The sequence below is a fragment of the Mastacembelus armatus genome, chromosome 13 (genome assembly GCF_900324485.2).
Source record: "Mastacembelus armatus chromosome 13, fMasArm1.2, whole genome shotgun sequence".
NCBI classification, from domain to species: Eukaryota; Metazoa; Chordata; class Actinopteri; order Synbranchiformes; family Mastacembelidae; genus Mastacembelus; species Mastacembelus armatus.
This window is the reverse complement of record NC_046645.1, coordinates 12,953,547-12,970,969: the sequence shown is the minus strand read 5'-3', so window position 1 is coordinate 12,970,969 and position 17,423 is coordinate 12,953,547. Positions and strand designations below refer to the sequence as shown.

General features: G+C 37.5%; 1 protein-coding gene across 3 annotated transcripts in view; it reads left to right on the top strand.

The window, feature by feature from the left end:
• cadm1b (cell adhesion molecule 1b) overlaps positions 1-3,779 on the top strand; it is a 134,262-nt gene extending 130,483 nt beyond the window's left edge. For all 3 annotated transcript variants that reach the window (XM_026319478.1, XM_026319461.1, XM_026319469.1), the window contains 2 exons: positions 2,045-2,173; positions 2,329-3,779. In XM_026319478.1, coding sequence (XP_026175263.1) covers positions 2,045-2,173; positions 2,329-2,447 — 248 coding nt within the window. In that variant the 3' untranslated portion in view covers positions 2,448-3,779. The remainder of the gene's footprint in view (positions 1-2,044; positions 2,174-2,328) is intronic.
• Positions 3,780-17,423: the final 13,644 nt, after the last annotated feature.

Sequence of the window (17,423 nt, the reverse complement as noted above, 5' to 3'; positions counted from 1 at the left end):
TCTCACTTCCAAGTCCAAGTTCTCATGCTGACGGAGTGCAGCTTAAATAAGGTGTTGTTTTTAGGTTGAGATGTGATCCTGTTGCTTGTCTTAGATTCTTCAACTTGACTTATTGTACCCTCCCGGTGTTGAGAAATTCTGCACTCTTCACTCGCCTTTTATCAAAATCATTCAAGTTCAGGGCATGACTAGTGAGATTGATGGAAAATTGAGCTGCTCTCTCATGCAGCAAAGAACAGTGCAGCCATTCCCTTCAGCCGCCACTCCTCCATCAGTCCAAATGTGCACAGATAGAAGACTATTGATAAATGTCTCTGAACTATTCTGAGACTGGAAATTTAAAGGCTTCAAATTTTTTGCCCTGTTCTTCTGTGGTGCACTGATAAATCTGGCTAAATGCTAGACAGTGATATTCCCTGACACCTGAGGCAGCAACGTATTTCTCTGCATGGGGACACCAGGCGCCAATTTATCTCCAGACTTGTGTCTATTTCTGATGATTGAGCTCTATAACTTCCAGAAATGGCCTCTTAAATCACAGTGTATTTTACAGTGTGTGAACTCTTGCTGAAATTGCAGACGGTGTCCACTGTTTCATGGTGAAATAACTGTCTTAAAACATTTTTCAACATCACTCACTCAAGAAGCTTAGGCAACCATTTCAGCAATATAAAGCACTGAAAACGTTCATATAACAAGCTGGGTTCAAACAGGATAACACCACAACTGGTGTGGTTTATAAACCCCCCCACCCCCAGAGACGTTCAAGTAAAACAGTTGACTATATTTTTAATTAAAGGACTGTTTTGACATTTTGAGAAGCATGCATTTCCTGCCAACAACTTATGTCTGTATAAAAAAAAGCTTTAGCCAGCAGCTAATTAGCTTAGCTTAGCACAAAGATGAAAGAAAGTTACGCCATCCAAGAAATGTTCTGGCACATTTGTACAAATTTAACAAACAAGCTTTAATGAACTTTAGAGGTGGTGGATTTTGTTAGTTTTGGACAGAGCCAGGCTAGCTGTTTCCCCCTAATGCCAGTTTGTATGTTAAGCTAAGCTAATTAGCTGCTGGCTGTAGCTTTGTATTTACTGTCAGGGTTGCCAGCTTCCAAAGATGGCAATAAGGGACGAGTGTGTGTCTGCGTGTGTGAGCGAGGGGTGGTTGGGGTGTGGGGGGGGGGGTCATATATAAGACAGAACTGTATTTTTATACAAACATATATAAAATATATCATGTAACAATTACTGGTCTGTGAAAACAACCTTTTTGATATAAATCTTTATATTGGCATGTAGTCTACACATATTAAGAAACAAAATTTTATCTGCCATTCTCCATGGAGAGAGAAGGGTTTGCCTGTGTCTCATAACCTACAAAGAATCCTGCCTTAATAGTCTAAACTTTAATATATATTTAATATTTGCATATAACTGATCCTCAGACATACAAAACAAATCTCATCCACTAAGGATTCAATATGAAACAGGTTTTATAGTTTTCAATTAAGGAATGATTCCATATTTTATGGGATGACTGGCAACCCCGTTTCCTGTAGCAGTGTTAAATTGTACCAAACTTCTCATTATAACTCTCACCCAGGACGTGAATACGCATGTTTACAAAATATCAACCTCTTCCTTTAAATGTGCTGTAATATGTGAGTAGATCTTCCGAAATAAATTGGTTTGGTTTGAAATCGTTGATTTCGGGATGGTAGCACTGCGGCTTAAAGCTGGGAAGGAAATTAGTTAGGAAAACCTAAACAAATAAAAATATGTTGGGCATTGATTTACGGGATTGGTCAGCAAGTGGGATGGTCAGTTACAAATTGTTAAACATTAACTGTCCTCTGTGGACCAACGTGTGCTGCGTGTTCTGGCCAAAATGCTGTAAAAGAAACAAATTTAGTTTAGTTTGGCGGCCTAATGATTTAAAGCCATAGTTTCCAACACACTCCACCTGTGTGAGGGTATTAGCTCTGTGACTGGCTGAGAGGCTTTTCAGATCATAAAATTATTTATGGTTATTGTCCTGTTTTCAGACTCCAGAGCTGGCGAAGGGGCACCACAGAAAATTGACCATGCTGTCATTGGAGGAGTGGTTGCTGTGGTGATGTTTGCCATCCTGTGTGCACTCATTGTACTTGGTCGATACTTTGCCAGACACAAAGGTAAAACTCCGGCAGTGCAATCACACTTGATCATGACTACATCTTAGAGTTTCAAGTGTTTTTTGTTGCAAGTGGAGTTCAATAAGATTGAAGTGCACAGGAGACTGAGGAGGTGGAGGAGGTGTATTGACTAATTTATCTGTACTCTTTCACAGGAACTTACTTCACACACGAAGCCAAAGGGGCGGACGATGCTGCCGACGCAGACACAGCTATCATCAATGCGGAGGGAGGACACAACAACACAGATGAGAAGAAGGAGTACTATATCTAAATTGGACCGGCCAGGAGAGACGGGTGGGGATGGTGGTGGTGGTGGTGGTGGTGCTGTAGAATGTCTAACTCTGGTTCGGAGATGGCTTGGGGTGAGATTTAAAGAGGAAGAGAAGAAAAAAATGTAGAAAGTAGGACTGGCGTGGCCAAGTTGTACGAAAAGGCATTGCTAAGTCTCCTATCCGACCCTTCCTGGACTGCTGGGGCCTATTCTGTACAGTTCAATTATTTTACAGACAATTTTGTGCCTTGTTCTATTTCTTTTGTTTATTTGGTTGTTTGTTTCCCCTCTACATGCTTGTTGGATTGGATTTTTTTTTTTCCATGTACTCCACCTGATTCGTGGGCCGGTGTTCGTCTATGTGTGCTGCAGCTAGGTTTTAGCTCATGTACCCAGATCTGAGAGGAGCCAGCTAATCCACATAATCTCCAGAGGTCAGTAACCGAGCACAGTGTCAACACATTTTTTTTTTCCCTGCTGGGTCTAAGTGCAACAATCCCTGCATACATTTCCACCATACACGCAGGTCTGATCGAGTTTGACATATTTCATCACAGATTTTAAACTCAACCCCTGCAAGGGCACTGTGTTGATTACTAATGTAACAGTTTGTGAGTAATCATGCTCATCACAGAATGTATTTGTTCCTGAAAGTGATGTAGGTGTGCCGTGAAGTATCATTTCAAACCAAACTGCAAGTACAACCGGTCTCTTGTTGGCTTCAAGAAAACATGTGGTGATTAGTAGACGTGAGGTCAGTTAGGTTATTCTTTGTTTAGCATACTGTGGAGTGCAGTCCTGACAGCTGTTATTCACCATGATGTAGAGTTCAAATTTCTACAGTAAAATCTGAACCATTTAGTCATTTTGAGGAGTTTCTGATGATTAAGGGGTAAACAGTACATTAGCAACAAATATGATATGCTTTCTTTCTTTTTTTTTTTTTTGTTGTCATTAGCTGAACATCTGGTTTTCACAAACAAAATCTTAAGGCAAGTGGTGTTTTAGGAAATTCACATTCATTTTTTTTTTATTTACATTTAAATGAAAAGATTGATATCATTCTCATATCTGTATAATATATATGAAACTACAGCCTTAGCATAACTGGATAAATGAAAATAGCTAGCACTGTCCAAAGGTAAAAATCAATAACACTGGTATGCTCTAAAGATGTGGATGACCCACCCCACTTTACCTTTTAGATAGATTAATGAAATAGGATAAAAGATCTTAGTGAGCTTTAGGGGAATGTTTACTAAGAACTATTTGTAGTTCTTTTTTTTTTTTTTTTTTTTTTTTTTGGTGTTTTTCTTTTTTCTAAAGAGTCGTAATGGGGTTTTGCACTGGACATAAACAAGAAACCACAGAAAGTTGAACATTTGGTCCCATGTATGATGCTTTTTTAAAGTGTTTCAATTCAGGAGCACAAATTATGTGAGGAGGAGAGAATGAAAATGCATCTCAGTCTCCTCGGCACCTGATTTATGACATTTGTAACGTAAGGCAAAAGCAGGTTTAAAATTTGCAGCTACATGAAGATAATTTTGGGTTTAGTGAAAAAAAAAAAAATCCCCCTTTGAGATGTGACAAATTTTGTTTTTTGGAGTGCTAGCCATTTCCTATTGTTGTTCAAAGCTAAGCTAACCATCCGGTGGCTGTAGTTTCATATTCCATCCTCTCGTCCAGCTCTTACCAAGCAAGTTAATTTTCCCCAAAAGGCCACACCTGTATCTAGAATGATTGTTAGGAGACATTATGTTGGTAATAGGGTCAGAGTATACTGCACATATCCTGTAGTACCTAAAAGAGTAAGTGGTCCTGCTGCAGAAAATCGTAATAAAATTTATTATTTATTAGATATGAGTAAAGCCTGCTCTGTGTGCTTTCAGTTTAAATATGACATGGTCAAATCAATGGATCAAATTTAATAGTAATCGGAATGTGTATATATACAGTGAATATACCTTGTATACAGCAAAGGCTGAAAGTCCATTTGGCAGAGTGCTCCTCCATAAATAATAGAGATTTTAAAATCTCATTATGCTGGATATTGACCATTTAATTGGAAATGTTACAAGGATTTTGGTTTATTTTCCGAGGTTGTATTTTTTTTTGTATTTGACTGAAGCATGGTAAAGGGAAGAAAGGATTTTACATTTTCAGTGGCAAGTTTCTTTTCAGTAATGTATAAGGTATCAAGGTATGTCTGTATGAATGCCCATAGAAAGTGAAAAAGAAAATCACTGCTTAGAAATCCTTGCTACATGGACTTCTTGCCCTTACCCATACATGAGTAAAAAGACATTCAATCACTGCAAACATGAATCAGTTATATTTCCATGCTGTCTGTAAAGACATTTTAGCTTTGGGCTGTCTTTGATAACTTGTAAGGGCTCTCAGCCTTACAAGTTATCAAAGATATGTGTAGAGCTTTAGACTTGGTTTGGGAAAGATCATTTTCTTACTGCCATCCTGCAGCCTCAAAACCTTCACAGAGGAGCCCCTTTGCCCCACCCCCCAAACAGAATCAGAAGACCCTACACTTGCAGACAGAGATGCAGTGTGCACACATTACAGGCTTCATGCCTCTGAATATGTCACAGCTAGAAGAGAAAAACCAGTTTGGTAATTAGAGAGAGAGATTTCATTGTATTGACTGAACTATGAAAAAAATCAAATCAGTAAATGTGTAATGAAAAAGAATAGCCACTGCCTTAAACACACCTTGATACTTATTATGAAGGAAAAGACTGAAGGACTTAATTTAGTGCCTTCTTTGATTTTGAGGCATATGGTTAGTATCATACAGTATCCTCGTAAACACTTACAGTGTATTTTGTCTATTTCTGTCATTTCTAACTAACAGGGTCAGTGCTCATATATGTACGTTGTCTGTATTCATGCAGCACAGACTTGAATCACGAATACAACCAGGAACATAAAATAAAAATAACAATGGAATGAATTTGATGTTAAGATTACAATATGTCTTTGTTTATCAGGGTGATATGGCAGCTTCCACTGAGCAGAATGTCATATGACAGGATGTAGTATTTATTGTCTTAATTAGTTTATCATAAACCAATTTGGTCATAATTGTTTTCTCTGCTTCACTTCAATTGTTATTTATTTGGATATTGTCAATGACAAGGCTCACTAGTGTTATTCAGAGAGAAATACAATACTAGAAGCTATAATAAGCTACAGCAGAAGTACATTTTGTCTGGATCTAAGAGTTTCAGTGTCATGGAAACAGTTATGCGCATGGCAGATTTTATTTTCATTCGAGTTTGATATTTATTTTAAACGGTTATAAAGTGAGTGCTGCTTTTAATCGAGGAATATGAAAAGATTTTCAGAGACATAATTCTAATCCAATTTTTTGATTTGTTTTAAATACTTGATATTTAGTGTCTTTGTTTTCACTCTCTCAGGTTCATGAGTGTTAATAGTTGTTTTTTGCATCTCAGGTAGAATGCAAATTTAAGGCCCCAAGTATATACTGTAGTACAACAGCTATTCAAAAAGTGAAGAAATCACAAGATGTACATGTTTTTCTCAGTTGTACATGTTTATGTGTTCTTAATATGGTGCACTGTTACAGTAAACGTTAAATATTATTTTGCATAGACCTAGTTCACAAAGAAAGAAAACTAGATTTGTTAAGCAGACAACAATTATGTACAGTCAGTGTCAACAAAACCACGATGATGTTCATAAAATTTCTTCTTCTTCCACTGTAACACTTTGCTCATACAGTATTGGTTATTTAGTAATTATAGGATGTGACCACAGACAGTCATTCAAGCATCTGTTTGCATTCAGTCAATTCATGCATAAAGTTTCATAGATGAAAAGGTGGTGTATTTACTGTGACATGAAGTTTTATGAATGATCTGTAACCTGTCTTGGATATTTGGATGAAACCGTTGAAAGCCTGGGGAGGGAGGGCGGGGGTTGGTTGTTTTATTACCCCCGAAATGGTTGTTTTTGTTGTTAAATCTTAAATTTCTCTCCGTACCCAGGCAATATTTTTTTTTCCTTTTGTGTAGTGAAGAGGATGTTTCTCATATGACCATGCATATTTTGTATTGGTTCACACCAACATTTTTACAAAAGAAAAAAAAAAATCAGAAGAGTACTTGTCTTAATAAAAAGATATCAATGTTTAAAGCTCTCTGCTGTTGTGACTTGATCAAAAACGTGATTTCGCTGTGTTGTCCTGTCCTTCTAGGAGATGACAGAATTCACTGACCTCTATTTGTTGTCAGATTCATTGCCTGTTTAACGTGCTGAATACATTAGCTGGATTGAACCTGCTCACGTCATCCTCAGCTGCTGATACTTGTCAAACTCCCAAAGAAGAAAGATCTTGAGTTGATGCAAAAATACTGTACTGCTGCAGTTTTGATTTGGATGAGGTGCAGCAGCGGCAGCAGCAATCTGAGCTCCCATCAGCGACTGACACGTGCACTGTGATACAGATAGAGGCGAAACATTTTAAATGACATGATGACTGACACTGACAGGCTCGGGGGGCCCCTGTTAAAATTTCTGGTCCAACACGTGGATGTTAGTGATTTGACAAATTGATAGGCATTTCGAGGAACAAGACCTAATTCATAACCATAAGCTATTCTGTCATCATATTTCTGTCAGTGCCACCATTTCCCATTACTTTAAGTGATCCATCGCAGGTAAAGGTCAATAACATTATTCAAACTTTAATGGGAATAGTTTAACCTTAGAAACCAGCCACTTTTCTCCCTTACTCATGCAATCACTGGAATATAATGCTTCCCTCAAGGAACATTAAATAACCTGCCTATTGATTTTTGAAATATGACCGATTATGGGATTTTCTCTCTATATGTTTTTTTTTTTTTTTTTTTCTAGGTTAAACTCTTGAAATTAAATTATCCACATTAAAGGCAGGTACAAGGCTTTCCTGCTCTGCTGTGTCTGCTGTCGGTGCGTCATGAATGCATGGATGTAGAAGGGTGATGTTTCAGTTAGATCCTACTAATCACATTTAAATGTTCAATTTTAATTTGGAATGACATGTTTAAGTGTAATTAGCACAATGGGGAAATTGAGAGTGAACGAATGTCTGAGCATGGCTTGTTTAGTTGGCTAATTGATTGATTGAGATTGATGGCATGTAGCACTTGGCTTGGCTGAGGAATAATTGAATGATGTGAGAATAAATAGTGGGTGAACAAAGGCAAACTCAACAGGATATGTCTACACGCTTATATCCTCCCTTCTATAAAAAATTCAAGGACCTGCTCAGTACTTATTTATTTGTGATGAGTGAGTCTTTTTTAAACTACATTATGAATCCTTACAGAAAACAGCTCAAGTTTCTTTTTCACAAGATTTCAACTTTTTTTCTGCATAGAAAAATATTACAGTAAAAAAGGCCTCTACTTGTGAGGAAAATGGTTCAATGACAGAGTTTTGATGTGTAAAACTTTTTGTACAAAATTCTTTTTACTCTCTCCATGATTTTAGCCTTGAATAGTCACATAGCATTAAATAGAAAAACATCAAACTATGCAATATATGATGCAGCACCATATATAAGATCCCGGGAAAAAAAAAAAAGTCTGCAATGATCATTTCCACAAACATTATAAAGACAGCAGTGAAAGAAAACCTGTGCAGTTTTTTCACTCTTTGAAATTATTTATTGCTTCAGCGTTTTTGTACCCTTGGACCCTGACATCACCCATCATATTCCCAGAGTGTTTATTTCAACTGATGTCCAACTGAATATTATTTATTTTCTTATGTTGTACAAATGGATAGGGTTACATCATTTTTATTTACAGAGTTGTCAATCTTTAGGGCAATTTATCTGAACTTTACCCACTTGAAGTAGCAGAAGTAGGATATTACAGACACTTATCCATTACTTTAGGTATCTTTTCTACCAGATGTTACAGCTGACTCAATGTGTTGATATTTGACATTCTTCATAGCTTTTCATATTAGTTAAATATCACTGCAGTAGACTAACAATGACTTCTTAAACCTTTTTTTAATTAGTGAATTTGCTCTATGGCAGTGCAGTGATTATGGCTGGTTTCCTCACTGCAAGAAAGTACCAAATACCGTTCAACCCTGGGACCTTTCTGTGTGGACACTGTATGTTCCCCCTGTGTCTGTGTGGGTTTTGTCTGGCTAAATTGCCCTTAGGTGTAAATGTGAGTGTTTGTCTGGTCTATATGTCAGCCTGGGTCAGCCTGCCTCTCACCCACTGTCAGCTGGGATTGGCTCCTGCTCCCCTTACTGTGACCATAAGTGTATGAGGATATGCAATAAATGACTGAAGGATGGATGTATGTGATTTAGTCTACAGGCTGACTTTACAACACTGTAAACTCTGTACTCATATGAGGCAAAAAGGACAATTGCATTTCACTATACTAGTTTCCTATGCATGAACCACAGTGTTTTTATTTACACCATCCACTGTGTGTGTGTGTGTGTGTGTGTGTATATATAACACAAGTTTTATGTAATTGTCTAATCTACAGTCATACTGTTATACTAGAACACATGGATGAACTACAGCAAACCACAGTATTATTTTTACTCTATCAGACACACTCCTTGTTGAAAATTATGGCAGTAGTGGTGACTGCGTGTGGATAATATTGGTACAATCAGTAGAAATGCTTGCAAACACACAGTGTTGAGTCAGTAATTTGCAGAAATAAGCACTAATACCATGACAAACAGTAGGTGAGTCTATTCTCAGGACTGAGCGCATGTCACTGTTTTGTACTGTGTGTCCAGAGACAACATTTAGTTTTATAAGGTAAGAGCTTAACAAGTCACTTTAGCACTTTGATTTTTCCACACCGAAACACAATGTAAGATAGTGAAATATAAGATAACAGGCAGGAACAAAAAGCATTATTATTAAACCCAATCCAAGCCAGGCTGAAGGAGTTTTGAATATGCCAGGTCATTTTGTATGAGTTTTTCTATGAGCTAGTTGTTTTAAACAATGATGGAGGACTAGCACCTGAAGCCTCCGATAACCACAACACAATTATCTCCAACTGCTGCAGTGTGACCCAGAGAAATCTGCATTAATTAAAGCACACACAGCCAGCCTGTTAATCCTGTATGAAAGTGTCAGAGAGAAGATATCTGTGTTTGTGAGGTGATTAACTCCCAACCTGAAAGATGCTGTGAACAGCACTATAGGCTCTAATGTCAGCAGTGGTGGTGCTGCTTGATGTTTAATACTCTGATTCTTAATCAGAGATGGATGTTTACCAGAGGGAGAAAATGTGTTAGATGTTGATGTGGAAGTTTTAGGTGTGATTAATTAGAAAAAGCTATGAAAAAAAGGGTGCTTCCTACACCCCCCCCCTAAAAAAGGTTAAGTGTTTCAGAGGAAATCTGTAATTATCTGCTGAGCCCGAGCGTCAAGCAAGCATCCTCTGAAGTTCCCTCAACCACATCTCAAGGTGACTCCTTTCTGCAGAAGAAGCAGAGAAGTTTTCTTTTGCCAAATTTACACTGACGTTCCGCTTCATAGTCACCACCCAGATACAATAAGCAAGGCAAACATTTCACAATCGTCTCCTCTTATCTTTTATTCTGCTACGTCGGCATGTAATCTCTCTATCATATTTAGTATTGTTGATGCATAATTAATTTTCATATAAAGTAGATTTTTAATTTGAAACACTTCGATAGCTGTTCGTGATTGTCTTTTTGAGATAGTTGTAAAAATTGCTATTGTTGCACTACAAGTTTATTTAGTCATCCAACTTCTTTCTGATACACCGCAGCTCCTCTGTGGATGTTTTTTTTTTTTTCACTTATGTTTTGTGCGTGCGTGTTTCTGTTGTCAGCATATGAAAGTGTTCTATTTTTGTGGGACAGGCTGTTACAGTCTAAAAAAGTGTCTGTACACAGCCTTGAAGTCAGTCGCAAGGAGCCTTACTGAGCCGGTGAGTTGCCGCAGGAACATTGCCACCTTAATAATTTATCACTCTGAGCCTATTTTCACTTATTAAATTGATTAGGTAATTAAAAGTTACATGTTTTAATTAAATTGGCATTGAATTCAAACACAAGGCTTCCAACTGGAAAGAACAGTATCATGGGATAAACTTCATCAGCTTGAATGAGCTTGAACTTAAATTCAATTTCATTTGGGAAGATGTGGGTAGGTAAAAAAAAAAAATGTTTCATGCTCAATAACCATGGCAGTCACTCTCTTTTGAAATAAGAATTGCAGATAGCAACACACTGCACCGCCTTACAAAGGCAGACAGCTGTGAAGTTGAGAAAAAGGGTTTGAAGTTTGAGATACTTTGCCCAGTGCAAGTTATAAAACCTTCGACTTTTCCTTCACAGCTTTGGCTCCGTTTTCAGATGACAGTTAAACTGTTCAACACAGCGCTGAGATTCTCCACGAGATGTAGTTTATTCAGCCTAACATAACGGCATTTCTTATTCTTTTCCTATTCCTAATAGGAATTTTTTTCATACATTTCAGCAAATGATTAAGTAGAGTTTTCTATGGTTTGTTCAGTTATTAAATGCATGTCATTTTGATCAAAATAGACTAGTTGCTACATTTCAAACGTTTGCCGAGCCCTATGGATTCCTCATGCATAGATACCATGCCTCTTTTTGTACCTTCCAGGAAGCACGAAAGCAGAAGGCAGTACAGATAGAGTGAAGGTAGAACGATATGTGCCGATGGTACAGCAGCATATATAACATGTTTTTACGCATTTTCCACTGATTATTAATATTTGTCACAGACCATAGATAAAATCAAGGAGACATATTCCCCCGCCTTTGACAATCTAAAGCCTTTAGGGACAACACAATGTCCAAAATATGTGCTTTTATTTCTTTTTCAGCTCAAAATAAATTCATCTTAAAAGTATAATGTTTTAAAAAAGCTACATAAATATGATTATCTTGTCCCTAATTTTCTGCATTAAATGGGTTAAGATTTAGCAACAGTTGTATTTATGTGACAACCCAAACTGCAATTACAAAGATGCTGGAGTGTAGTTAAGGCTGTCTCACCAGCTGGCCTTAACTAGCTGAAGCAGTCACTGTTTGGATTCTAGCTGTTTCGATAGGCCTGTAATATTTTTTCTTTGGGGAGGTAAGATGTCAGATCTAGTACTATTATTGTGTCTTGGCTTTATGCAAGTGCAGATTAAGAAAGATTGGGAAGTGTGGTTTACAGACAAATACAGTGAAATGTTTGGTATTCATTTCCTTTGTTCAGCTGTGCAAAGGATTCAGATTTTGCTTGGTAAAACATTACTGAGCAGAACTGTTTACCCAGTTTGCCTGTGTGGTCATCTCTACACATCTACAATGAGTTTATGTTCACACAGTGGTTGAGATTGCACACAGGCAGAGAAACCATGACGAGATGAGGAAAGCCACTATCTAAAGCATAATTCTTTTGCCATCACTGGGTATTCATTTTAAGACATGAAAGCCTGAGTCTGAGATGTAGTAAGTACCCAGTGTTGGTGCACTTTTTACCAAGTGATTGTGATGTGAACAAAAGAAAACTGAGGCAGTGAAACAAGAAAAATGTGTACAGAAAAGAGCAAATGAGAGGAGTTAATGGAACCTAGATGGAGAACACTTTTTTTTTTTTTTTTTACAATGGTTAATTACTATTTTGAGGAAAAGTAATAGTACCAAGAATAATGTGTTATTTTAAGAATTTTATTTTCGTCCTTGAGCAATTATAGGTGAACAACACTCTCCATTTATATTGATAATTAAGCCTCTGTCGACCCTTTCCTCTAATAAATCCTCCATATGTTAACAGTTCATAAGTTCACTTCATCTATCTATCTATCTATCTATCTAATTAATTAATACACTACAAGCATTGGTGGCAAGTAAAAGTATGTAAATCCCTTGGATTACTGGTTTTGCTCATTGCGTTGCCACAAAATGTGACGTGATCTTCATCTAAGTCACAACAATAGACAAAACGAAATGTGCTTTAAGCTGAAAACACAAAAATTCTAATTTCTTGTGTCTTTATTGAGCACATTTATTAAACATTATGTGCTTCCAGGATAAAATTTGGAAGGCCAGAGAGCATGAAATACAAACAACAGAAAGAGGAAGGTAATGCAATTACACACATTATCTATCACATGCTGTTGCTAAGCTGAGACCTTTAAAATGTTCTTTAGAAAAATATTTTGCCTCCACCCTAAACCATATTTGATTTAGTCCAATTTAAAAAGGCCATGTCAGAAAGATAAATCATATCCAAATGTGCCTCTTTGCTTAACAGAAAAATAACATTTATATCTTATGTGCATAATTAAATACTGACGCAAGTGAGGTCTCCTACATAATTACTTCATAGGTTCTGCTTTTGGACATATAATTTTCACACCCTGTGTCATGTTACCTCTCTGACTTTGGGGGTGACTCACCAACCAAAATGTAGCACATTGTGTCCACCTGCAGTAATAGAACATTAGCAACTGTGCATCCTGCACAGCAGCAGTGTAAGCTTGTTTACTCTGGCCTTTCATCTGATGGTTAAACTAAATGCTCACTGATCCAGATAAGGCTTTTAAACAAACATTTTTTTTTTGTGTTATTTCTGAAGGGAAAAAAAACCATATTCTCCATAGCCTGGAACCTGTTTGGCTTTTGTTCCTACTTCCTCATTAGTAATGCCTTCTGGTTTTACATTTGACAAAATTCAAAATCACCGAACTGTATTCAGCACCATAGAGTCATGCCTCAAATAACAGATGTATCATGTAAATGCCCAAATGGATTCACATGGCTAAAGCTAATTCAACTGGTGGTTACCTTTTGAACCGACTGTAATACCTTTGATAATTACGTTCTGTTTATTATTCATCAGTTAAAGGTCAAGGGCATTATTTGCAACACAAACTGAGTTTTGCATTGTATCGGCCAGCACACATATCCTCTAGTTGCTTAGTCACTTTGATATGCATGTGAATGTCAGATTAGAAAACCGAGCCCTAATAGGCAGCCATTACTGCAAGTGAGGAGCCTTTGTGTAAACCTGAGGTCTAATCACTTATTCAATCAATAAGCATTGTGTCCCTGCTCTCCACCACCCAGCCACCACTGCTCCCTCTAAAAAGCAGCTGATTTTCTATTTCAAAAACCATGGATACACTTGAATAAATATATATATTTCTGCCCACAGCCAGGGTGTAATTGGTTATGTGAAGTACTAACAAGGTTCTCTTGGCTGCTGTAATTTAATTAGAACCCATTGTCATGTTAACTAGGTAATTAAGTGAGCCACTGATGATCCCTAAGAACTTTCTTTCTCTTATCAGTGGCACTGCTACATCTTACAAACAAGTAGTAGACGGAAACAAACTGTGAGATACACTATTGATTACAGCACAATGGGCTGCAGCTTCACTTACCTATATAATCAGTTAGATGTTGAAAAGATGGCATGCCTAAATGTAGGAACTGCCATCTACCCGTTTAGTGTTTGTGAAACTCATCTCAGCACAGAGGACAATGCGGCGGTGAGCCAGAGTGACAGAGCTCAGATCAGAGTTTTCCTCTGCCACAAAAACGAGTAGAACCAAAAATCGATGCTTTGGCTCGTAATCAGCTCAGATAGCAGTTTATATATATTCGGTAAAACGTCTATTTTAAGGCATGATTTCAACCAATCACACTTGTGCTATCTCTACACAGTGGCAGCATTTTAAAAGACAATACTTCTTCATACATATTCACAAGAAGAAAAAATAATCAACCCATATTTAGACCAATATGAATTCCAAACTAAGCCCCAGCAGGATTCATAGCTTTATAAAGGACTTTGTTTTAGAAGTAAAGACTTGTATTGTGCCATTTTGCTATTCAAATATGCTCTGCACTTCACAGTCAAGATCCATCAAAGAAACAATGAGGAGGTGTACATTCATAAAGTTCCAATAATGTTTTGTAATGGAACATTACACTGTAATGAACAACCAAAAATGGTTCTTTATGGAGCCACTAAAGTGCTGTGAACCAGAGAAACACAGCTACCGCCATGTGCTATATTACTAATAGATCTGCAGACTGCAGTCAGTCAGAACCATTACGGATTTTAAATTGTTCTTCCAGAATGTAAAGAGTCTATAATGCACAATTTTGTTCAACTCTGAAGAGTCATCTCCTCAAGTGTGTAGGGCAACTATTATCCCACTGATCACGTGCCCCTGGAGAGGTGACAGTCCTTTCACCTTGCACCTGCTGGTGTTTGGCGCCACACGCCTCACACATCCCATCTCTGCATCTGGACGACACCAGATGTTCTTGAATAATTTCTCGTACAGGTGAAAGTTCCTTTCCCTCACCGATGAACCTTAACTTGCTCTACATTTCTTCCAATCTAGAAAGATCAAGGGAAGCGCACACAATTTCTGCTCGACTGTCTCTTGCTTTAAAACCCCCACTGCAGTAAGGGGCAGCGAAAATCTAGAGGCAGGGACACTTGGGAGCCTATTTCCACTCATTTCATTTGCCCCCTGCTGAAAAATAAGACTTTAACTTGATTCTGAAAGGTAGCATGTCACAAATGCATCACAATGTCCAAAAAGCAGATGGCTGTCTCGTAGGGCAACAATTCTTTTTCTGAAATGCTGAATAATACATGCATATCTTGCTGTGATCCGGCGAATTCAATAGCCTATAGAAAAGGATTGCTCTCAACGCAAACCATTTTGCTAGAGGCCGCTCTCTTTCCTCAGGTCCAGTCTCCCATAAATAATTTGCCTTCAGCCTTCACATGCATAAAAATTGCAACTTGTTGGTTATGAGAGAGAACAGTGAGGATGCACTTTGAATGCCAATGCGGCGATGAATAAACAATGGCTCACTGCTCCAGGAGCAATGCAGAGCTGCCAGGAGACATTGCTTTGAGTCCACAGGCTCTCTTAATGGTTTCTGCCACAGACCAGGCCTTTCAGTCAGCTGTGAATGGGGAGGCTGTTTGGATGTGGGGGGAACACTTTAATAATTTCTAACAAAGCAACAATCCCCAAGGCACTTCAGACCACCTTGGCTGAGGTCTTCTGGTTTTCCTCCAGCCACTCAACTCACTTTAAACCACGACTGAATGAGTGTTCTATGGGAACAAGCTTGTAGTATATGAGGATGAGCCCCATACTCACTTTCTGATCATGTCATCTACAGCTGAGTTCACATCTATAGTCAAGTGGAGAGCTCTATCATACTGAGTAAATAAGTTCTTTACATATTTGTACATATAATCCTGGTGCATATTAATGAAACGCTATATAAACACTCAAATCACCGGGTTCTTCTGTGGAGTTTCTGAACAGAGAAGCAAATCTGAGTCTCTGATCTTTACCAAATGCAGGAGAGCCTTGTCATTTCCGCAGTGCTGAAGTGCCACCTGGTGGTGGGCTAACACCACTGCCATAGACCTGCAAATGCTCTAGGGGTCCAAAGTGTGGGTCTGGTCCCATGATGTGAATACATTTGCAAAAACTGTGAAAAGTGTAATGTCCCATATATCTTGTTTTTTTATTGAGCAGCTAGAGGAGCTATAGGTGCTGATGGCAGATCCGAAATTTGGAGGTGAAATTTTTTTTTGGCAAGTTTTGCTTAAATTATTATCCCTGCTTTATATTTACATACAGCTCAAACTCTTTTTTTTTCTTTTTTTTTTGCTACAAACCACAAAACATATACAGATCTTGTAATTCTAAATAGGAAAGTAACATTATTAAAATGCATAAAGATTTATCTGCTGCCTATGAGCACAATCACATTCCCATAACAGCGGATATAAAAGCAGACTTAAATAGATGGTTGTTTTTGTGAGTGGATATGTATAATCGAATAGATGCCATAAAGATGAATGTATTACTGTTGCTTTTTCAATTATTGCCTGTTGAATGCAAAAGAATTATTGGAACATTTATTTGCGGTAAGTAAAAACCAAGGATTAGATTTCAGAAATTACAACAGCCTAAGGACAAAGGTTTAATGGATTTACTCCACTTGGAAGACTATTACAAGAGCAGCACAGCTACACGTTGTGATTTACTGGTGTGGTTCTTATTGTGATGTGAAATGGAAAGGATTTAGAAAGTCGAACAATTTTCACTCTCCATTTGGACTCTAAACATCTGGTACAAAGAAATCTAAAGATTCATAGTTTGAATGAAGTACTACAATAAGTAGCATATGAATGAATTCATACTAGTTCAATTGGATGGTAGATTTAAACATAGTTTTGCTATGGGAATGGGTATCATTACATGCTTTGTAAGTTTGACATACTGTATCCTTCAGAGAAATAAAGACTTCTTCAGATACTTCAATTAATTTATAAATTTTGATAAAAGCAACAAGACCATTGTGCAGAAAGGATGGCATCTGATGAATGTATCCACTGGGCAAAATGAATAGAAAACCGATACCTAGAATCTATTCCATGTGAAAAATATATGGAAGGTAGGAAAAAGAAACTAACATCAAGTTATCAGGAGCTGATACAGAGAATACCAGCTCTACCAGCTCAAATGAAAAACTGTTACGATTTTTCATAACTGCAGGAAAAAACAACAAAAAGTAACACACATAAACACGATCAGTGTTGGAAAATGTGAGATAAGTCTGATGGAAGTTTTTATAATATTGGGGACCGTTCTAAAATTCCTCCTTACAAATAGTACTAGCACTGAGTTAAAAAAAAAAAAAAAAAAATCAATAACCCTGAAATGTCCCTTAAATGGACAGAAACAGGTCAGGAAATGTATGTTATGGAACAGCTAACATTATCTCTGAACTCTAAAATCTGAAAAAATGGGTACTGTTTCTTAACTCCATATTATTATGATTTGGAGCAGGGAGGTAATAAAAGAGCAGAAGATCCTACCCACCTTAAAAGTCATTCAGATTTGTTCCTGGTAT